Genomic DNA, 24,580 nt, shown 5'->3' on the forward strand with positions numbered 1-24,580 from the left:
AAGCCACCGTAGGACCACCCTGCGGATTTACTATTGGTTCTGCAACGCAGGGAGTTTTTTTAAACTCTGAAATTCTGCCCATCTAAACACAAAATCAGGGAGAAAGACATCAGTCTTTCGCTAAGCAAAGTGTCTAAAGACTGACTTGTGAGTCTACCCCAACCCCAACCTTAAAATTCAAAATGGCTGCTCCGCACATCAGCAGTAGTATTATACTGTCCCACACACTGTTCCTTTAAAAACTAAGGTTTCAGCGAAAATGTGTGTGTTTGGGAGGTATAGCACATGACTTGATTAATGAGACCTGACTTATACTGCACCAGCTGTGTGAGTTTTTGGAAACCGATGTTTTGGTATAGTTTGCTGTTGTTAAACATGGCCCCCATTTGCTTAAATTAATCAAGAATTTTCTCTGTTTTTGGATTCATCCACTTTTGAGGCATGCAGGGAAAACAAAGAATGCCTCACAAGTTTATTTGAAATACAATGATCATTTTTGGGGTGATGTATCTATGGGAGTATTTGACAGTGTTGAAAGTCCTTGGGAAGCAGAAACTTACTTTTTTTTGGCCTCAGTTGTTAGAAAAAGGACTATGTGTGTGAAAGTTTTATATGGTAGATCAGTCAACACAGCTGATTACAGCTACGATAAAGCAGCATTTATGCTGTCTGAGTTTGTCAGATGAATTGATTAGATTTACATCTTAATTGTCCAACAAAGCCAAGTCAAAATATGATTAAGATTATTAAAACAGGGCAACAGCAACAATGAATGAAATGTTTTTTTAATGTCGCTATGACACAAAACAGGAATCAGTGAGAGCCACAACTCTGTGTGTGTGTGTGTGTGTGTGTGTGTGTGTGTGTGTCCTTGGGACTGGGATTGGTCGACACTGATAGTGCTGATCAGTAACAGTTCAATGGCGCTTCTTAATGGTCCACCACCTCGCACAAAGATGGGACCAATCAAACAAACATATACACACATAAGCACATACAACCTTACACATATATTTACACATACTGACAAATGCAAACACATTCACATGCATACAGATGCCTTGATATGTACACGCACGCACGCACACACACACACACACACACACAAACGCATGCATGCACGCACGCATGCACGCACGCATGCACGCATGCACGCACTGTAGTTGCTGGGTGTGTTATTTGGTGCAGCAACTACAGTGCATGCGTGCGTGCATGCGTGCACAAAGCAAGATCAGCTAATAAGGCTGAAATTTGTAATTAAAAGAAAAGAATATAATTATACCAGAGCATATTTAATCAGGGTGCTGCTAAACACTTTACATTTATGGTGGTTGGAAGCATTCTCTGGCTGTACTACTCAGAAATGTCTATCAGGTTTGTTGGGTCCCACCTGAAAACAAGCAGAACACCTTATAGAAAATTTCACTTATTTAAAATGGGCAAAAATTAACGGAAACAGACGTGTTTCAGCTACAAGGCCATCATCAGCGTGCCCACATGATGGCATCATGAGAAATTCTGGATCTGGCCTTGTACCCTGGCCACCACCACCACTGCTTGCGGTAGGCTTCGCTTTCCAGTTTCTCCAGTGCTATATGGGCTTGATTGGTGAAAGTGCAGTGTGCATCAATTTGGCTAACATTAGTTTTAGAATCATTAGTGTCATCCAAATGTATAGCTGGCTCCCAGTGTTTGGTGTTCAGTAGGAGGACATTTCTTCCCTGCCGCGGGATGTAGCTCACTGCTATGGTGGTGGTTGTGAATTCAAACAGAGATGAGAAGACAGCTCTCCCCTTTGTCTGCTTTAGTTTGGGTGGAAGCTCAGGCTTGTTTGCCCTGATGGTCCCTACCAGGGCCACTTTCTTCCTCAGAAGCTCCTGGGCAAGTGAGTAGGAAGTGAAAAAAATGTCACAAGTGTGACACCCTTGAGCCCCTCAAGTCATGTACAGGATGACTCGCTTTTCCTGGCCCATCTGCGGAGCTCAACCAGTGGCTTTTCCAGTGTATACCTGGCACCTCCAGGCATATGATGTGGCAACGTCAGTGTGACCAAGATTTTCAGCCAGTACTTCGCTGGCTTGCTGGGCATGTACTGCCGGAATTTTCATTGGGCTCTGAAGGGTACAGGCTGCTCATCAACACAGATGTCGTCCCCTGGATTGAACAGGAGTGGGAGGTGCTGTGTCCACTTGTCCCACATATTCCGGAAAACAGAAAGCTTGTCCTCCTTGTGTCGAGAAGGACAGCTAAGTCGGTCATCGAATCGGAGGCTGGCGCTTATCATTTGAAATTCGTTTGTGGGACATGGTGGCCCTGAAGACTGGTCTCCCACTCTGGTCATCCCACAGGCTGCGGGTAGATTCCCCATTGGACCGGTACATACCTGCCAGGATGAGAAGTCTCATATACGCTTGAATCTCTGTTGCATCCACATCACTCCATCCTGACACTGAATGTCTCCCATGTAGGTCTGTCATTTGCAAAATCAGCTGGATCATATCAGGAGTGAAAAAAGGTCAAAAGAGGATGCCACATGTGGATTCCTGATATGGCATATCCTGTGGGCCCTGGCATCATGCTGGTGGGTGCCTGAATGTAGCGCAGCGTCTCAGCATGAGATGAAGACCAGACTTGCCCGTTCTTCACTGTCCACACACTGTGGGCAGGATCCTCAGTGGGACTTCTGCGCCTCCTCTTGAAGTGATGACACGCTTCCTCAAAATAATAAGTTAGTATCTTGAAATGAAGACTTACTAATCTCAAGATAATTACTTATTTATCTTAAAATATTGAGAATTTAATCAAAGTAATGAATGACTGTATTGGATTTCACTAACTCATTTTGAGAGACTAAGTCATGTTTTTAAAAAAGCTTATTATTTTGAGATATTAACTCATTTTAAAAATGTTTTTCATTATTTTGGGACACTACGTCATTATTTTAAGATACTGTAAGTAAGTCATTATTTTGATAACGATTTTCTTCATATTGACATACTAAGTCATTATTGTGAGATATTTTTGAGAAAGTTTCTAATTATTTTGAGAAAGTTTGCCATTATACAACTTACAGAATCTTTTTTTATCATACTGACAGAAATGGGCTTCCATATTTGTGTGTTAAGAACTTTGAGACTCAAAATTGTCCAATAAGCTCTGATTTTACTACCAGACTGTCTGTCTTCGTGGGTAGCTGGCTCTGTCAGAGCCGTGCTAGTAGACGGTGTATAAAGGCCATCTGGAGTGGTGAGAATGAAGACTTCCACATGCTGACAAGCTTCAGACCAGCCATCTGCTCTCTGCGTTCTGCTCCAATCACACAACCTGTCATCAGTGCAGCCTCCGGTGCTGCTCCTCACCAACATACCTGTTCAGTCATTCACTTCAATTAGTGTCTGTGTGCCTGCCGTCTGTAGGACAAAGCAAAGCGAGTGGGAAGACCCCTTATTCGAAATGTGTTTTTCCACATGCTTTCTGGAACTCATTCAGATCCATGAGGCACTTAGAGACAGGTGTTCCAATCTAGTCAGTGTGGACCCTGATAGAAACACTGGCACAGTGTTTGACAGTCCACACTGATGATATTTCTCTGTAGCATACTGTTCAAGTGGACAAAAAACACAGTGGAAATGCTTTTTAGGGTTCTGACAGTGAGAAGCATCTTGTCTTTGCTGACTGAGGACAGACGAATGACCACAACAGTAAAAGAAACTGATGTACACTGTTGACAGAGCTTACTGAAACCACTAATGCAGCTAGCACTCTATGTGTACATGGCTTAATAGACAGGCATGTGGCAGTAAATCAAAAAGAAGGTAAAATATGACATCTAGTGATCATTCTGAGGAAAACAACTGTCCGGACCTACAGACACTTACAGCCTCTCAGTGCTTTCCTCGAGTAGGGAAGGACTGATTCTTCATTAGTAACACTGGACCAAGACAACATTTGATTTAAAAAGTCAAAAAATAGGAAAAAGGCTCAGTGGGGAATAGTTGTGTACTGGATTAGTGGAAAAAATACTTGATTCTTGTTATCGCTGATAAACGGCGTACGCAGAAAACTACTGGGATTTTATTGTTTTTATGTATTTTTAATTGAATTATGAGAAGTTACTTACATGCTCCCAATAACCAACAAACATACCCTCTCAATTCCCATTTATTTTAGTATCTTTCATTCCACTTTAATCCCAAATAATTTTTGTGAAGTCAACTGGATTATATTACATATATGTTAAGAGGATTTCTCTGAGAGATGAAGGAAATTTAGTTTAGGGATAGATGTGTTAAGTTCAAATGCAGATGGGCTTAGAAATTAGTGAGGGTTGTTTGTAATATTAAGTGATGGAGGATACACTGTGCTTTGAACGAGTCTGAATTATTAGGTTGAAAGAATAGTTTGCTTACTTGTATTTTCACCCACTGATGTTCTAAGATAAAGAAAAACCTCTCAGAGAATATTGTGAAAAGTTAAGTGTAATGTCATACTCTGTTGTTATACTCATATATCTTGCCATTTGTTAAAGACTAAGGGCAATAATATGTTTTTAATTAGTATTTTTGAAGAAAAGGGTGATTGTCAAATGTGGTGTAGCCTATACGGTATCAGTGGTGGTTTAATGATCGCATGTCAGATCAATGTATTCTACACTGAACAAAAATATAAATGCAGCACTTGTTTTTGCTCCTGCACAGACCATCCGAAAATGTCTCAGGAAAGCTAATCTCAGTGGCTGGACTCAGACTATCTTGCAGGTGATAAAGCTGGATGTTGAGGTCCTGGACTGGCTCATGGATGTTGGAAACAGCTTATGGTAGTGAAATGAACTCAAAACTTGTGCATTGTGTTGTCTCAGACTCCACACTTTAGAGCAGCCTTTCATTGTGACCATCCCAAGGCACACCTGTGTGCTAATGGTGCTGTTTAATTGGCATGTTGATATCTCACACCTGTCAGGTATGATTAGGGATTATGTTGGCCAAGTGTCCACTAATGCAGATTTAAGCAAATTTGTAAACAAATTTCTATAGAAATCAGCCTTTTGTATGCATAGAAAAATTATTATTATTATTATTATTATTATTATTGTTATTATTATTATATTTTATTCCAAATCATGACAAAATGAGATCAAAAACAAAAGTGTCACATTTATATTTTTATTCAGTGTATATAGGGAAACCAGAAACAGCCTCAGACACCACCCTGATGAAGACAAGACAGTTGAGAACGTCTGGTGAATAAAATCTGATGAACTGGAGAAGAGAATCCTGAATGTGGATCCACACCATCAACTTATAGTTTAGCCCATGACCTCTTTTATTGCCACGCTCATATACTTAAGATTTTTTGTTTTGTTCTATTTTAGCTGATGTTTTCATATTCTGGTGCTGTGAGAAACATTTAATATCCCCAGTATTTTCTAAGGTTTAAACGACAAACAAACCTGAGCTTTCCACTGAATTTTACTGAAATGTGACCGGGTTTTTAAAAGGTCCTGTCAAAATCAGGTTAAAGGCCTATCCAAGACATAGCCAAAGTAAACTGAAAGCTGTTCTTGTTTCATTTTTAATACATGTATAAGCATGGACTCTCTCATCTGAAAGGTAACATTTTCCCCCCTAACAGTCAGAATCACTGTAAGTGCTCCTGCCATTGAGTTATAGAAGTTTCAACGTACTAAAATAAAGCTCTTTTTATCTTCGCCTGAGCATTTTCTTGAAAAAAGATGCTACAAATGTCTTAAGTATTAGCTGAAAAACACAATGGGATCATATCTTGATGCGTCACATTGTCCAAATTCAAAGTAGATTACAATATCACAGTGAATAAATATTTTACACTTTTTTAAAGGTTCTGTCCAGGTGCTTTTCAAAAAAGAGGGTAAAATACTGTGCTGAATGTGTGAATATGAGTGAAAAACAAGTCAACTAAGACAGAACTGTCTATTTGGGAGCTTACTGTGTATAAAAACATAGAAATACATAGAAAACATTGATTGATAAGGACTGTTTTTCCTCAAGGCAACAGAGGATCCATTTGTTTGTCACTTCTGTATATTCATAACAGTCTATGGTGCCAGGAAGGAGTTCAAACCTCCTCTTGAGGTCAGGAGCGTCATTTACTACAAGACCTAGTTGCTTGCTACTGATTGGCTGTGAGGCCTTACAAAGTAAAGCGGGGCCTTTCTTCAACACAGGCCCTCATTGACTACTGAGGCCTTTTCAACAGTATGGAAGCTCCTATTAGCTCATGTGTCAGTCAAAAGGTCAGAGTTCAGCCACCATTATGGCTGCATCCCATGTCTCTTAATTGTGTATTGCTAACTCCTAACTCCTTACTTGAACCGGAAGTCGTTCGAGGTCCGCCATCTTTAAGGCCGTCTCATGTCTCTTATTCCTGCCAGTAAGGAGTTAGTGTTAGGCGTTAGGAGGGATCTGTTAGGTGCGATGAGTAAGGTAACACGAGAGGTTCCTAACAGGAAGTCTTTTTCAGCTTTGAGGCCATGACGTATAAATACTCGCCCCCTACGTCTGGTTCATTTGAACGAGATGGCGGAGAAATAGCGCAAGTGTACCCGTTACATGCATTCTTTGCAATGAAACGCTGTAATTCACGTCTACGTGACTACAAAGAGTAACGTTAATGATATTTCGTGCAAGACTGTCATGTTGTTATTAAGTTTATTTCATTCACAACCCGTTGCGTTGTTCAGCGGACTGTCGATGATGTGTGGCTGTTAAATGTGCAGCTGCTCATGTCCAGAACCACACGTGTTGATATAACACCATGCACGCACGCACACACACACACACACACACACACACACACACACACACATTTGCCCATCATTAATTGTCCTGCATGTCATGTGAGTGGAATAATGTTTAATAGCTTGTAGGTAATATTAATTAGCCTATTAATATTAATTAATATTATTACTTTCATTAATGTTGTTGTAAGCTACTGTCACCGTCTGTCCTGCATCGCTCTGTCTCTCTGTGTCTGTCTCTCTCTGTCTGTCTCTGTCTCTGTCTCTCTCTCTCTCTCTGTCTCATTGTGTCATACGGATTACTGTTAATTTATCATGTTGATCTGTTCTGTACGACATCTATTGCACGTCTGTCCGTCCTGGAAGAGGGATCCCTCCTCAGTTGCTCTTCCTGTGGTTTCTACTGTTTTTTTTCCCCGTTAAAGGGTTTTTTGGGGAGTTTTTCCTTATCAGCTGTGAGGGTCCTAAGGACAGAGGGATGTCATATATTGAGGTAGACTGACAGGTCTGATGTCTTATTCACTCAGCAGCTGACTTGTTGAATGATGGCGAGTGGATTTAATAATTGTGATAATAATGATGATAATAATAATGATAATGATGCTCATCACAGTGACAGTGGCAGGGCTACAGACCGTGCTTTATAATTGCGACAAACTTCGGCAAATGACTCAATAACAATGGTAATACATGCAAAGGTGTGTGACCAAAGTCATGACAGCGGGGGGTGGGGTTACGGCTTTGATCAGCGCATGTAATGTGACTTGGGATGTACGCCAAACGCTGGCTCCGTTATGCAGCAGATCCAGCTGTGCCGCCCATAGGTGCCGCCGTCACCAGAATAGGACGTCGCTTTACGTGACGCTTCAGAGTAAGGCTGTCTCATGTCTCTTATCAGCAATCCTCGCTCCTCACTCCTAACTCCTGACTCCTTAAATGTTTTCCTAAGTGGGAGGGACTAAACAGTTAGATAAGGTGGTTAGCAGTAATTTTAAGAGACTTGGGATGCAGCCCCAGTCAACGACAAGTGGCTGGTTTTAGAATATAAAGCTCATCACCTGTTTCAACAGCCAATCGGCTTGTAGTGAAGTCCGCTTGTCAAGTCAAAATGACCGCAGACGTTGTGTTCGCTGTGCGCTGTCCCTGCCGAGCCCTCTGTTTCTGTCCTCACGGTGTGCCGTGTCTGAGGTTGGGTTTCTGCTCCTGCTTGCTATATGTGCTTATGCTCCCCCCATACAGTGCTTGTTGGTTGGAAATCTACCATGATAATGGAGCCACACCATGACGAACCTTTTCTTCCCTGCTTGGACTGTGATGTGTGCAAAACATACAAGTGAGTCCCTAAAATGACAAATCACAATGGTAGTTTTCAAAAGACATTACCATCATGATTATTTTATTATCAAAATGCATTACATCTCTTGCTTCTTAAACCTTTTGGAGGGGAACAATTGAAATAGTTACTACTATGATCTGTGTAAAAATAAAACAAAAGCAATAGAATGAGCTTTACAAAAGAGAAAGCAGAATCTGTTATTTTGGAGGAACAGACCCAATGATTAGCTTCCAACCATCTGACAGAGTTGGTCACTCAGACCCTAAAAACAAATATCATGCGATAAATTCAGTGTACTATATTTTCTCCATACAAGTCTATAATCACATTTCTTTCTATACAAGTACACATAATCATACATATTGTTCTATTGTGTCTTTTAGGCTTTATTTCATTCATTTTAAGGTGCTGGTTAATTTTGGGTCACAACTTTATTTTTTCAATCTGTCAAACATTCATGTAACATGAGTACCCTTCTGTGTGTTGGTTAACTGGAGGGAGGGGCCAGTGGGTGTAGTGGTGGGTGGGGTCCAGTCTTGTGACCGGGCCCTCGGTCCTTGAAGTCTTCCACACAAGCGTGGCTGTTTTTTTCCCCACATCCGGTCCAAAATAAAAGTCTGAGAGGGAGGAGAGGGCCGCTTCTGTCCCCCCCCAGCTGTCATCTTAACGTCGGTTTGAGGTCCCACTGCGGCGGTCAGGACAATCGTCACAGTCAGTTTGTAAGGAAAAATAAAAAGGAAAAATAAAAATACAGCATTGTGTGGAAGGGGAAGCAGCTCTCAGAACGTAGCAGCTTTTTTTTTAACCTAGGTTTTATAAACAATCCAAACACTCCTTCAGATTCCCTCCCTGGTTTTCCTTGGTGTCACGCGGAATGCAAGGATTGGTCAGAAAAACTTCCATATATATATTTTGTTTTGTTTTTTTCTTAAAAGAAATCCTGCAGGACAAAAACAGTCAAACCCAACATTTTAGCTTAGAAAAAAGTTGGATTATTTTCCTGCATCACATCACCATAATACATGATTAATATGAATTTGGAGAAAAATAAAACTGATTTCAACTGATATAATGACAAGATGAATGCAGCCATATGTGGGGAACGTAACTGGATTTCAAATTTATTGGAAAAAAAACAAGAATGCAGCACCATGAATCATAAGACCTGTATGTCTCAAGTACAATATCTGAGGTCTACAGTGAAGTAGTCCTAATGTGAAATCAAAACAGTCCAGTGGGGATGAGAGAACAGATGATAACCAAGACAAAACAGAGCATTGGAACCAACGGAGAACCTTGAGAGAAAAAGGGCTGTTTTTTTAATGTTTAGTGAGAGAACAAGGAAGCTGGCAATCATATGGAATGATCCTATCCAGGGAGAACCCCTCCTCCCCGCCTCTCTAATGCATCTTTAGAACGGATGATTAACATGTTATCTTTGCTTGCATCCCCCCCCCCCCCCCTTCCAAATCAAACACTTATTTACTGCAACACAGACTCGGCCACTTGCCAAATCATAAAGTAACATTGACAAAAAATAAAAATAAAAATAAAACAACTCTTGCTTTCAGTTACATATGCATCTCAGCATTTATCCACCCTGGGTACCATGGCGACAGGTACGGCTTTTTTATAACTTTGTACAGACATTTGTGTGGAAATTTTTTTACTTTCCGACAGAGAGCCTGTTTGCACAGTCCGGCACATGAGGAAACACTGGGGACAATTTCAAGTTACATGTGATTTCTTGTTTTTTTTTTTTTTCTTTTTCAGAATGTGTCATCCAAATCCTTTTTCCACCGATTCCGTAATGATGTCCAAAGTCAATGATTACTTTTGTGCAGAATGTGGTAATTTGTTTTTTTTTTCTGAAAATAAAGAAAGAAAAGACAGAAAATAAGAAAAGGAGAAATCCGTAAAGAAGTCCTTGCTCCTCTTAGGTCTGTACATTTCTCCTCCCCAAACTCCCTGAGCCCCATTTCACCGCAGCTTTAGGGGTTGAGGAGGTACGCAGCTTCGTACACACTCACACATACACTCACGCATACCCCCCCCCACACACACACACATCCACACACACACTTGAACAAGGTCCTAAAAGCTTCCTGACTGTGTCCTTACTCCGGGTCCCTGAAGAGGGGAGTGCTGGAACTGACTGAGGCTTGTCCCTCTTTGTGGGTAGTGTGTCGGTCCGGTGGCCGACAGCAGCCTGGAGCCGGCCTGCAACGCCACCTGGCCCGGGCTGCCCGACTTCAGGCTGCGAGATGCCTGCTGCTGACCCCCTCTGGAGGCCTGGGCACCCAAGTCTATTTTAGTCTGCCCGTGGGCCCTCGGTCCCGGGTTGGGAGTACCCGCCAGGCCGCTGCTGTTCAAAAGGCTTGCTTTTAAGTGGCTGCTGCCGTAGCCGTGGCCTCCGTCCACGTTACTGCTGCCACTCTGCTGGTGTAGAGAGCCCGCTGATGGCCTGGAGTCTGAGGAGGAGGTGGAGGTGGGGGTGTGACTGTGGTAGGAGGATGGAGGGTGGTCCTGGGACACTCCAGGATGAGAGGTGGAGAGGCGTGGGTAGAAGCTCTGGCCTGATGAGGGACTGTAATTACCCCGGAATGGAGAATTGGAGGTTTGCTGGAGGAACGATGGGCTGTCGGTCTGCCGGTGGCTTTCTGATGACTGAGTACACACAAAAGACACACACCCGTGTTTTTAATGTGACACTAGTGTGAATTTTGTCAGTTTTTTTTAAAGGTTAGTCTTTTTTAAACAGGCTACCTGGTGTGAGTAAACAGAGGGACTGTATCTGTGTGGACTCTTCATGGGAGAAGCCATAGACACTGCTTGCATCTCATATCGATCTGCATCTGAAAAACAAAGAGAGGAAGATCAACTCCAGCACTGGAAAAAAATTTCATTATTAGGGAAGTTAAAGCACAAAATACATTACTGTATGTTTACTTTTATCAAGAGTCTAGTTGCACCCTGGTGAGAATAGTCTTGCTGCAGCTATCTGGCTATTTACACACATCTCTACACTGCATTATGAATTCAATTGCATGCTGTCATTGGCTAGTACTTGTCACACTGACGCATCGAGTACAGAAGTTGTTAGGATTGGGGCAAAGAGGTGATGGTTAGAGCTAGTACTAGCCAATTTTGCATATTCTCTGAGATTTAAGTGGTAATTTTACAATAAACTAGGACTACGGCCTTGCAGTTGTATGCCTCCGGGAACCAGTCAAGATACACTTACAGTTTACAGCCATGTGAAATGCTTCACGCACATCTTCCCACCAACAGCACAGATGATCCATACAATAAGCAGAGTTTCAAGGTGAACACCCAAGATTAGTGTCAACAATTCAGTATCTGACCAAATGTCTCCCCTTCTGTTCTTGAGATATGGTGCTGAATAATGGTCTGAAAAGTGTTTTTTGTTTTGTTTTTTGAGTGAAAATTTGTCAATTTGTGGATGAATAGGTCAAGCCCACAGGGAGACTAGAGTCTGAGTCCCGTGTGAGTTAACGTTGGCTTATTTTTATTACTTAAATTATTTTAAATTTTTAGGATGTGTAAAACTGCTGAATGCACACTGTGTACATAAACTTTAGCAGAATAGTTGAATAGATCCATTCGTGTTAATGTCATACTGTGACGCTGCCAGCACGCCCACAAATATACATGCACACCTGGGTGTAAATAGCTGCACTGTCGATTTATACCCTGGTGTAAGTATCATTGTTGGCTACGGACATTAGGGTACGAATAGCATTTGCCCCACCTATATCGATCGATAGTTTTTTTTTAATGTATGTTCTTGTTTTACATAAAAGGCTTTGTCAGCCCATCTTCTCTGCAGGGATCCCTGAGGCTTCTAATGCCGTCATACCAGATTCTTTCTCTGTAGAGCCATCACTCCTCTTGTAAATGCGCTCCATCTTGATGCTTCTTAGCACTCGCTCCCGAACCCCCTGGCCTTCCCTTAGACGTTCAACAGTAGTGGGGACCATCCTTAGAAACACAGACATCTAAAGGTAATCTGTTGACTCTGATCAGCACCAAATGACCTAAGAACTTTCATGTGACATTTACTTAAACATGTCTATAATAGGGAGCCATTTTTTGGGCTTCTCACCACTGATTGTTGTTGTCCTGGCGTCTGGAATGCACCGACGAGCCCTGGTGGTCTGGAGGACTGACCTCCTCTATCTGTGGGATGGAGGATGAGTGTGCTGAGGAAGAGAAGGAGCTGTGTGGGGAGACCTGGGGCTGCATCTGCTGATGGCAGTGAGGATGGTGGGAGTCCTGGCTATAGTGGGAGCCAGGCCGTGTGGGGGTACCGCTCAGAGACGAGCTGCTGGCGGCTGGCTCCGAGTCACGACCGCTGCCCTGCTTCCTCTTGCGATACTCCAGCAGAGACACCTGAGGCAGTAGAGGGATGAAAAATGTTTTTAAATACCTGCTGAGAAAGGACTGGCACACACTCTGATGCGCATGTCATTCACACTGATGCTGGGCCGCTGACTGAATCACATCATTCACCAAAACTGCACTGAGTGATGGGCAGACTGCATGCACCACACCAGAGAGGACTCACCTGGAAACAGTGTTTACAGCTAATCAATACGACAAAAAGAAAAAAAACACACATCTTCATCACCATGGAAATTACCTCGGACATGAAAATGACACTGTATGCATCTCGAGTTTTGTTCCATTCCATTAACATACTTGGAGTCATGAGAAAGGCTTGTACTGTGGATCACTTTGTGTGTCCTCGATGCACTGTTAGTAACATACAGCTTTGACGAAAGAGCAGGCAACTGGAAATGCACCACGCCATGATGCAACCACGCTGAAACAACATCTACACAAACACTCATATCAACGTATACAGAGAATTCGAGCACACACACACACACACGACATATACACACACCTCCACTATTAATGATGAGAATGAGAGCACTCATCCCAGCTTAATGTTGTCATGACACAGAAGAAGCTTGTGGGAGTAGAGGGGGGTATATGAGAGAGGCAGGGGAGGGGGATGAGGACCACACAGTCAGATACTGACATGGATGGCTCTTGCCTGAATCTTTGCAGTAATATTACATACAGGGGAGAGTGCAGGAGTCCTCACGAGGACCTCAGGTTACCACTAACCACCAAAAATCACTGATGTCTTTGGTGGACACATTACTCCAGCGAGACATGCCACTAGGGCTGGATGATACGGCAAAAAATATGATCACAATAGTTTTTTTCATAGATTTATAATATAATGATATAAAAATATAGTGCTGCCAGTTTAAAAGAGTATCCTGATAATGACTGAAGTCTGAAGAAACCGGAGTGTTCATTAGTTAAACTTTAGAATATTAACATTTAAAATGGAATAACATGAGATTTTAACTGTGCAAACATGGCTTTGCTTTGATTATATATTGCAATAAAAGAACATATTGAATACATCTAAAAACGTCCAAAAACATAACTTCGCAAACATGCTTTATCTGCCTTAAAATACTTAACCCACAAAATGTCCATTTGTAAATCAATTACTTACCTTTAATGTATTAACTTTTCTTTATCAGTTGCTTATATGGATCTGCTGACGCAATGCTGGCTGAACTTGAGTCATGAGTTACTTCAGGCTTAATTTTGAACTCAAATCAAAGCTTTAAAGAGTAAATAAGAACTACAAATCTGACTTTTGACTGAATGTCACACAGCATGCCATTCCATACACAAAAGTAAAATTTGAAAATGAATATCTGTTATCCTGGCTGGAAAACATTAATCTGAACCACTAATTAATTTTTTAGCTCCTCTGCAAATGGGAATCTTTACACTGGATATGTAAGGAGGATTCATATTTGTACCTATATCTATTGGGAATCTATTGAAGAGCAGGTATTTAATGTTCACATATTTCATCTGTTCATGTGATGAGTTTTGGGCCAACATTGCTATAACCACTGATTTCTGCTGGGGATGCACTGGTCTATCGGCCGAACATCTGTATTGGCTGATATTACCCTTTTTAACTGCCATCGGCCTTTTGTCACATCACATCAATTTTGCGCAGACTACAAAGCAGGGCTCCAAACTAGTGTTGCATTATTATCCCAGGGACAGTAGAAAACATGTTTGGGACAACCAGTGATCTTCCCCAGGACACCATTGGGACAAACGGACACAGGAAACTCACTACTGACATGTCAGGAGGCGCAATCTATCGTTTCCCTGCTAATGCCATATTGTGTACAAGTCCGTGCTGACAACGGCAGGAGAAAAGCTAGTTATCATTAGCCATTAGCTGCCAGAACTAACCGGTGCATGGATGTATTAGGAGACCTGGATAGAGCAACAAATACAGGGCCCTGTTCATTTTTTGCACTGAATTGCTCAGTGCATCTGAAGCTAAAGTGGTTCAACTGCCGCATAAGAAATTACCTGAATGATCCAGGGAATGTTAGCACTACTTTCACACTATGTGGCCCAGAAACCAAGCACACTGGAGACTTAAGGCAGCCGAGTGCAACAGAGTGTGGCTGAGTGTCTTATTCCGCAGGCTGAACGGCTAACTTCCAGTTTCGCACTCTCCTAAGTTGAACTGGGATAAAATAATTTACTCTTGTGGCTCTTCTTCTTCCGAAATGTTATCGGACCAACAAATGGAATGGAACAAATCCTGATAGTGAAACGAGTCATTCTGCAGGTGTTGTGACTCTCAAAAAATGTTATCTGCTGATTTGTAGAAGTCTTTTCACCATGTAAGTCACTGGGGAAAAGCCTTTTTGGCTTCAAAGCCTGGTGCACTTTCTGGGGCCCATGACAGAGGCACTAACTAACATTATGATGTGTTCAAACTCTATTTAGTAAAAATGACTATTAGGCAAAGGTAAATCATAATGTCATAATGTGTTGAAATGACTTGTTGTAAAGTGCTGTTTTTGGTGGGAAACTTGAATAAATACAGCTCTCTATAGTAAACAAGCTTTTGAAGTGGTGATTTTTAAAGACGTTTTTCATGTGAGAAAAAGTTGAAATTCCATAAATTCTATAAATTTGTATAACTGAATTTCTGCTCATTTAAAGATTTTTTTTAAATAAGAGATTTCTTTGTTTCTCTACCACAGAAGGGAGAAATAAATTACAACAAAAACATAATAAACAACAACCTAAAGACATCAGTATCCACTATCAGCCAAATTGTTATTTAAAACATTAGTATTGTATCAGCTCAGAGCATGACAATCAGTGCATCCCTAATTTCTGCCGTCACATTTACAGGAAGTGATGTGACCTGCTGCATGAACATGTTAGCTCAGTTTAACATTACATTTGTCGGGTGAAAACTGATGAATCATGTTACTGGGAAAACCAACCAATTAGAATTCCAAGAAACATCCATTTGTCAAATCCTTAATTTACCCCATACCCCAGAACTTTCCCTTGGTGCCTTGTGATACTGCCTTCTTTTGCTGTAAACTGCACTGAGAAATTTGGCCTTGCTAACAGTTGAGGTGGACGGACCATTGATCAGTTTGGAAAGAGCCATGGATGAGATAGAGCGGAGAGACATGGGCTTCATCGCGACACCATGGTGAGTATTCATGAACCATCGACCTCTTTTTTTGAAGGCAAATGGATGAACCTTTACACACTTCAATGGATTTGACTGAAATGGCAGAATAACTCAAAACTGCTGCTCAAATCTATAGTCATAATTCAATGTGGGTTTGGAGGAGGGGAAGGGGGCGGAGCTGTCGGAGCATGGGGTGGGTGTTGTATGCAGATGCAGAGAAACAATATTTACATGCACACTTCTAAAGATGTAGTTGTAGGGAGAATATTCACCATATTTTGTACTGGCTTGTATTCACTTCTTACAGCTATAGCCTGGTAATCTGGCTTCCCTGTCAGCAGACTAATGGTATGCTGGTTGGCCCTCTGCCTTGGAAGAAAAGTGGAAGAGAGACTTGGCAAAAAGTGTCAAGGAGCAACGAAGGGGAGGAAGGGGACTGAGGGAGAGGAGGAGGGAGGGAAGGGGGAGGAAGGGTCAAAGCTACAGAGTCGAAATCATTTCAGATAGAAACAGAAAATGGTTAAAAATGTTTTTAAATGCCTATTGCTTTTGGATTTGACCACCTGACACAAAGGACTAATTGATATATTTAAGACAAAGTCAACAAGCAAACACAGAGCAAGGGGGAAAGCACATCATGAGGTTTGGCTCTTCATATCACACTCAAAGTCATTCGTTCTTGAGGAGAACAGATGAAACGCTGAAAAACTATCTGATTATAAAAACATTTTTCATGTTGTTATCATTAAGATGTGCAGAACTTGCCTTCTTCTTTTGTGGTGGGTTGCTGGTGTGAGGAGGTGTGCCACTATCCGGGTAGCCTCCCCCATAATGAGGCTCACCATAGGGTGACATGGAGCCGGGGCCCACATCTCCCAGCAGTCCCTGGCCGCTTATGGAACTGTGGAAGGACTCTGCTGGGGAAAAGCCACCCTCTGACTGGGAGAGGTGGCGTTCAGTGGCCACGGGATTCCCCAAGTTTGCGTTGAGGGGCGAGCAGGTGTATATAAGGTTGAACTCTGTCCTGAAGGCCTGCTCCCTGTTCTGCGAGGTTAGGTCTGAGGAAGGACAGGACACTGGGTTTAGGGAACTGGTCCCTACAGATGATGTGCCCTGGGAATCGTGGCCTGAAGGCCCTCCAGGAAGGGAAAAGTCATCTGAGGTCACAGCCACGGGACTCTCCAAGCTAGAGGGGAGCGACAGGTCTGGGAACTGAGGCCGAGGGATGTCAAAGTCTGTCTGAAGACATGGCTGAAGGTGGAGACAGAACAGAGACACATGGAAGACAACGAAAGAGAGGATGAAATTAGTTACAAAATTTGAGTAACAAGTCAGCAGTTGATAGCATTTAACTGTTTGCATCAGAGATAGGGAGTACAGCAGAATTTATATTTTTGCTTAAAATTGACACTATTGATATGGCATATGTGTCCAGTTTTGTGTACTTGTTTTTGAAATTGTCGCTATTAAGCCATTTAATGTGTGTTTTAGCCCTTCACAGAACCCAGCTGCCAACTAGTGTTTTGGAGTTGTAACTGCAGAGCGACACAGCCAACGCACAGCTATAAATCTGCCCATGGCACAGAGATGGGAACGTACCTCAGGAGAGATGGACTCCGGTCGGTGAACAGGAGACGCCTCAGGTGATGATATGTTCTAGAGAAAAGCAAAAGCTGTAAGAAACTTCAATTACATGTTTTGTGCCCCAAATATTCACTATTATTTGGACAGTCTGTCTTGGTAGATAAACAGCAAATGAAGTTTCACTGGTATGTTGGTTTTGAAGTCAAGCAGTTGTCATCACGTCTTGTGAAGATTTAATTATATCAAGCGCCAAAAGGTTAATTTGCATACACAAAGTAATTTATATTCAATGATTAACAACGTTCCCCGAATATAATGTTGAATAATTACAAACACTAAATATACTCAAGGGGAGGTAGAATTAACTGACTTGACTCTTAGGTAAATGTTTACTTAATATGGAAATACTATACATTAGTATCTACCTAGTGAGTAGCAACAAGCCATGTAGTCGCTATTCTGCCAAATTCATTACAAAGAAAAGGCCCTTCTGAAGAGGTTATCTGTGTTCAGATAAAAACTCAAACCAGCTAGGGTGACTGACCTTACAGAGGGACGAGACTAGACTGAGCAGGAGAAGACATTTTCATTTAGAACGGGTTTCAGTAACAATAATTACACTAAAGTAGGTGAGCTGTGTGAGATGGATGTTTACCTCTATTGTGTTCATGTCAGACTGATGGCAGTTTCCAAACTCAGATGGATATGATTAATTTATGCATCACTGATCTATACGCATGTACCCTGTGTACACGTGTCACAAACTGTATTAGTGGATCCAGGTGTTTATTACCCTTTTTCCATAACCAGCTTTGGCCGAGTCAAACTATGCCGTGCTCATTTGTCTTTCGATTACCAGTTCAGACATGCAAAGCCACACCACACCACCTCACGTCAGAGATGGACCATCTCTGGAATAGGGCCAAAAGTGCGCCCAACCGCCTGCAGGCAGGTAGTGGTGACGGCTCCCCGACTGCAGCCAACCACGGGCAATCCCCCTTCTCCCTTTGAAACAAGACTGTGCATTGCGAGACTCAACTCATGTCTGACTGTGCAGGAGACCAGAGAGAAGATGATTTTAAAAGTATCTCTCTGTGTTTAGCTCTCAGTATTTCGTAGCTTCTGACTGAATCTCTTTGATTTGGAGTTTAGTTTCTCTCCTCTGTCCTGTTTTTACTCTAGAGATCTGCTTTATTTTACTGTTTAACTTTGGCTGGTTAGCTGTATGGGAGTCTTGTTTAGTTACTGCTGATGAAAACCCAACATTTCCTTATTTTACTGCTTCACAATAAAAGCTTTTACACAACAAAATCATGGGGGGGAGGGGGGGGGGGGGGGGTTTATTGTAAAAAAACAAACAAACAAACAAACAACCTATCGGAAGTAAAATGGGTTTATTGATGAATTAGTGGAACTTTGTTGGCAGCTTTTTTTCTCCAATAAAAATAGGTCTTGCAACACTGCATGGAGGAACGGTATAAACAGAAACAGCCACTGTGAGATGTTAAATGAAGAGCTGCAGACAACAGGCTCTTACTGCACCTCTGCAAACAGCTCACTTCCAACAGGTAAAATATTTTTACCTGCCCTGCTGTGAGATGGAAGAACACTTGCAGCAAAAAAAAACTAGGGACTTAAGCTGCTGATCACCCCGCTGTTTTTAAATGTCATCATTCAAGATAAGCCTTCAGCAGTTAAAGACACACCTTCAAGCAGGTAACCCTGTTGTCATAAAGATGCAAATCCTTGCCACGCTCAACTGATGAGCCAAACCAAACCAAACTGGGCCATCACAAGTGTGGGAAAAGGGTATATGTGGTTGTAGCCTTACTTCAAACTGCAGCGGCGTGTTGCAGCGGCTGGCCGGCAGCGAGGGCATGGGGGAGTAAGCCAAGCCGTTGGGCAGCAAGGAGCCACAGGGTGTGTGGAACGGCGGGTGTAGGGAGTCCTCTGGGAGCGGTGGTGTAATGGGTGACAGCGGGCGAAGCAGGTGGTCCGAGGGTACTGGTGTTGTCTCTGGCATATACTTGGAGCGGCGCTTCTTAAATGGTGCGTTGATTTCTGTTTGAAAACATGAAAGGTGTAAATAACAAGTGAGTTGCAAAAACAGGACATAATTAGGGGCGGGTGATGTATCCAATACACCCAATGTATCATGGTTTATTCCATGTGTGATATATAAAATTACTATATCACGAGCATCAAGTATAAATTCTCGTGTCATTTTCTAAGCCACTGGCATGAGACTTGCTTCACCTTTTCCTTTCTGTCGCTCTCTCCTGCGCCTTTCTCCCTCTCATAGATACACACACAAAAAAAACTCACAAAAATGATACCTCACACACACTCCTCCCATTGAGATCACTCTCTGCACTGTGTGAGCAGATGAAACAATGCATGTTTTTCTGTGCGAGCCTGCATTCACGAGTAATCCATCCAAGAGTAATGTGTGTGCAAAGCGGTATGAAAGCTTTGTTATACATAATTTTAGTGTAACTTTATCATATTTTACCTCGTGAAAACATTGGACTACCAAGAAGTGCTTGGTCTTGTCCGAAAGCTACAGTTCCGCTGTTTCATGTGATATGCGTGGCTTCTCACTATGACAAACGGCTGTGGAGAAAATCTATAGAGAAGAACAGGAGTGAATTTGGACGCACTATGCATTGTTTGGGCCCATAAGGTTAATAATGTTTATTTTAGAAGTCTGCGGTACTTTAGAGGAGATTTCAAAATATCAGGATGTACAGTATTTCATTTATCACGATATAACCTAAAAATATCATAATATTTTCTTAAAGCCATATCGCCCAGCCCTAGAAAGAATACTCTTCTACTTTAAAGAAGGTATAAAAACAGGCAAATCACAACAGTAAAATATAAAATACTTTCATGTGGGAAGCACCCTTCATTTAGTTGTACTTGTAATAATAATACTACCACCCAGCTGCTTTGTTTGGATCTATAGTTCACTCTTTTTCCAGCTGTACACCTTACAAACAGCAGTAAATGAGTCATCTGGATGGAGGTGGGGATGTACGTACCACTGGACAAGGGGTTGGGGGTGGATCTGCTACTGGTACTTTGCTGGGAGGAGGTGGACTCTGTGCCATCCTCCACACTGGCTGAACAGCTCTCATCCTCCACCTGCTTTATCCATCTCTGTATCAAAACAACAGTAATGTCCCATTAAAACAAACAAACAAACAACAACAAACAAACAGAAAACTGAAACATTTGTTTAAAACACATGAGTTATATAAATGAAGAAAAGCTTGGATGATATAATTCAACATATTACAAGATGATCTTAAGTACCAAATGTCTCCTCTTATGTTCCTGAGATATGACATTAAATAATGACCAAAAAAAATGTTTTTGGAGAACGTTATGATGTCACTGTAAAGTTTACCTTTGATCTTTTGGATATAAAACGTCATCACTTCATCATTTTATCTGATGAGGTATTTGTGTAAAATTTTTGTCAAAATTTTCAGTTAAATTCTTGAGTTACTGCCAAAAACTTGTTTTGTGAGGTCGCAGTGACCTTTGACATTTGACCACCAAGTCTAATCAGTTCACCCTTGCATTCAGCCAAAAATCCAGTGATAATTGTACACCAGAAGACCAGCAATTTGACCTCAGACAAGTCACCTCTCCTACAAATGAATACATAAATGATTTGTTTACTTTGGAAGAAATACAGCGAATGGTAAAAAAAAAATAAAAAAGCAAATGGTATCGATAATGTTATAAATGAATATATAAAGAACTCCCCTTTGGAAATGCTGAACATTTTAGTAAAATTCTTTAATCTGGTACTGATAACAGGTATAGTCCCCACTGACTGGTGTTTAGGAGTGATAAAACCATTATACAAAAACAAGGGACCAGTAGATGATCCTGAAAATTACAGAGGTATTACTTTACTTAGTTGTATTGGTAAGCTTTTTACGGCTGTAATAAATTACAGACTAACTGCTTATATAGAGTCTGAAAGAATTCTTGGAGAAGAGCAGGCAGGGTTTAGGAAAGGCTTTTCAACCCTTGACCATATTTTTGTTCTTCACTCACTGGTTGAATGGTACTTGTATAAGAAAAAAAGACTGTATTGTGCTTTTGTTGATTATAAAAAGCGTTTGATTTGGTAGATAGGTCATCACTATGGTTTAAATTAGTTGCACTTGGTATAAACGGAAGAGTATTAAATGTGATACATAATATTTATGAGAATGCCAAATCTTGTGTTAGAGCTGGTTATGATTTATCTGAACAATTTGTATGTAATGTAGGAGTGCGTCAGGGGGATAATTTATCACCACTATTGTTTGCATTATATTTAAATGACTTTGAAAAATATGTGAGTCAATGGTACAACGGAATTCAACTTTTCTCAACTGAATGCCGCAATGTGATGAATGGTGAAATAGGGATATATCTGAAATTATATGTCCTGCTTTACGCGGATGATACAATTGTGCTGGCAGAGACTCCTTCAGAATTACAGACCGCATTAAATGCAGTTGCTTCTTACTGTAAAAACTGGTATTTAACTGTTAACACAGACAAAACAAAGGTTGTTATGTTCTCTAGGGGGAAATTACGGATACTCCCAGAATTTAAGTTTGGTTCAGATAAATTAGAAGTTACTTTTGAGTATGACTATCTTGGAACGTTATTTAATTTTAATGGACGATTTGATAAAGCAATAGCTAAGCAAGTTAAACTAGCTAAAAGAGCTTTATTCTCCTTGGAAAACAGAGTTACTAGATTACAGTTACCTGTTGATATACAATGTGAGTTATTTGACCAGCTTATAGTGCCTATTCTTTTATATGGAAGTGAAGTCTGGGGATTTCATAAACTTGACCAAATTGAAATGCTTCACAGATCTTTCTTGAAACGTTTACTTAATGTTAATAAACGCACAGCAAATTGTATTATTTATGGAGGATTTGGTCGAAATAGTTTAGATTTAAATGTAAACATGAGAATGATTAACTTTTGGGTACATTTAATTAGTCATAATACAGCAAAAATCTCTTTGACTGTGTTTATTGTTTTCAAGACTTTGTATGATGACAATATTTTTCAGTGTAAATGGATTTCCAAAGTTAAAAATATTCTTGATGATTGTGGTTTATCGTACTTATGGCATGACGCTGGACGGATGAACCCTAAATATTTAAAATTAATGATTGAACGTAGATTATCTGACATGGAACTACAGAGATGGCATGAGAAATTACAAAGTAACCCTTTATGTGATAGTTATAAATTGTTTAAAACTGATTTCACTTCTGAACCTTATCTGATTATGTTAAGACCTGCCGAAAGAGTTGTTTGTCTAAGTTTCGGTGTGAAAATCACAAGTTACCTATCTCTGAGCGCAGGTATGATCGTGAAAATGTCCCCCGGAAATGTACTCTTTGTTTGACTGGCAATCGAGGAGACGAATATCATTATGTACTTGTGTGTTCTTTTTTTGATAAAGAGAGAAGAGAGTTGGTCGGACAGTTCTATAGAGCAAATCCAAATATTTATAAGTTTCAAAAGTTAATGTCATCTCGAAAAGTAAAGGTCTTGTCAAATTTGTTGAAACTTTTAAAGAAAATCCTGAATAGTTTCTCTTGATTTGCTTTGACTTGTATGTATGTATACAAATTCTGTTTTATTTATTTTGTTGTGCATTGGCTGCTGCCTGTTCTGATTTGTTAATGTTATTTTTTTTTGTCTGCCCCTTATACCCCGGGGAGGGTCAAAAGTAATAAATGAAATGAAATTAAATGAATCCAAGTGAATGTTTGTGGCAAATTTTAAGTAATTCCCTCAAGTCAAATTTTGAGAACTGGTCGTAGCTCCCCTTTAAGAAACTGCAGACAAACTCACAACACTAGCACTCCATGTGAATTTACTAAGGATGGCAACATTCATTTAATATTTCATATTCACATACTCCATCTATTTAGAACACCTTGTGGGATCTCTCACCTTCTTGTAGCAGCCATAAGTGCCGTCCATTTGTAGTGGACGGGGTCGGCGTCTCTCAGGGTTGAAGGGGGAACCGAAGCGGACGTAGTGTCTGGGTGTGGTGCAGATGAGCGATGAGTGGGAGAGGCCTGGCAGCATGTTGAGGGTGGTGGCCAGCACCGTTGGGTCAGTGGTTATCCGCAGTGGGCGCTCAACGGGCACCTCTTGGTGGACCTTCTCCCCTCCAGGGACCTTGTCATTCAACCACTCTGTCACCAGGTACTGAGAGCAAAGACATACATTATTAAACAACTGAGCATTTGCTAGGAATATACAAAATAAATATGATTAAGAATGCTCAACTCAACCATAGAACAGCTAAGTCCTACAGATTTATAAATTCTAATGTCCTCTAACCTTCTTGGTCTTGGGGTAGCGCATGTTGCCTCTATTTATGCAGTTCAGACCCTGGCCTTCTCCTTCTAGGAGATGACCCCCTGGACCACTCTCTCCATGGCCATGTTCAGCACCATATGGGCCCTGAGATCCCTCTTCATCCAGAGAAGCGCCCTGATCAGCTGATGATGGTGTCGCTGCCATTGCTGCAGCCGCAGCAGCTGCTGCTGCTTGCTGGGCGAGGGCTTGGCGCTGCCGCCGGGCACGCTGGGATGAACTTGACCGGTAGCGAGATATCCGACTTTTGGGCCGAGGCTTGGTAGGTCGAGCAGGTTTCGGGGGAGCAATTGGAGCAGAGAGGTTGGGTAATAAGGTCTTTTCTTCAATAGACGGTGCTTCCTGAAAGAGAACGTATGAAAAGAATAAATCAAATATAAGCAACACCAAAAAAAAGGCAAGATTAACAGATAGGGACGAAGTGACCTGATTTTTGTTACTGACCATGACATATGTGGTGCGTCGTGTGCTGACCCCCACTCCAGTGTTGTGGGGTATGGGAGTGTTTCCACAGGGGTTTCCTGCCCCATCCTCACTTTCAACACCCTCCTCCTTCACCTCTGCTCCTCCAACTCTCCTGCGCCTCCTTTCCAAGCTGTTACAATTCTACATGTAACAAGGCACAGACACAAGGGGGGAGTGACAAAGGCAATGTCAGAGAATTACCTGAAACATTTTGCTGGAATCCATCGTCACAGACAACAAAACTACTTAGGAGAAACATGCTAGATAAGTAAAATAGCTGTAATGGTGAACAGTTCAAATATCATACTCTTTTACTGGAGATGGCAACACCATTTTCATCCACCTCTCCTTCCTCTCCCTCTTCCACCTTCAGCTCATCCAGCAGTCTCTCCTAAATGCACAGACAGGCAGC

At 41.5% G+C, this 24,580-nt stretch overlaps 1 protein-coding gene across 4 annotated transcripts in view; it reads right to left on the bottom strand.

Annotated features, from left to right (window-relative positions):
- Positions 1 to 9,205: 9,205 nt before the first annotated feature.
- setd5 (SET domain containing 5) overlaps positions 9,206 to 24,580 on the bottom strand; it is a 49,692-nt gene continuing 34,317 nt past the window's right edge. For 2 of the 4 annotated variants that reach the window (XM_033627814.2, XM_033627810.2), the window contains exons 13-25: positions 24,476 to 24,559; positions 24,148 to 24,309; positions 23,668 to 24,045; positions 23,272 to 23,532; positions 20,325 to 20,442; positions 19,112 to 19,341; positions 17,296 to 17,352; positions 16,462 to 16,947; positions 15,969 to 16,061; positions 12,238 to 12,524; positions 11,992 to 12,113; positions 10,878 to 10,966; positions 9,206 to 10,778 (exon numbers count right to left, since the gene is read on the bottom strand). In XM_033627814.2, the coding sequence (XP_033483705.1) occupies positions 10,206 to 10,778; positions 10,878 to 10,966; positions 11,992 to 12,113; positions 12,238 to 12,524; positions 15,969 to 16,061; positions 16,462 to 16,947; positions 17,296 to 17,352; positions 19,112 to 19,341; positions 20,325 to 20,442; positions 23,272 to 23,532; positions 23,668 to 24,045; positions 24,148 to 24,309; positions 24,476 to 24,559 (2,940 nt within the window). In that variant the 3' untranslated portion in view covers positions 9,206 to 10,205. The remainder of the gene's footprint in view (positions 10,779 to 10,877; positions 10,967 to 11,991; positions 12,114 to 12,237; positions 12,525 to 15,968; positions 16,062 to 16,461; positions 16,948 to 17,295; positions 17,353 to 19,111; positions 19,342 to 20,324; positions 20,443 to 23,271; positions 23,533 to 23,667; positions 24,046 to 24,147; positions 24,310 to 24,475; positions 24,560 to 24,580) is intronic. The other 2 variants (XM_033627815.2, XM_033627816.2) reach the window with 2 other exon arrangements.

This window comes from Epinephelus lanceolatus, chromosome 1 (genome assembly GCF_041903045.1).
Source record: "Epinephelus lanceolatus isolate andai-2023 chromosome 1, ASM4190304v1, whole genome shotgun sequence".
Classification (NCBI taxonomy): Eukaryota; Metazoa; Chordata; class Actinopteri; order Perciformes; family Serranidae; genus Epinephelus; species Epinephelus lanceolatus.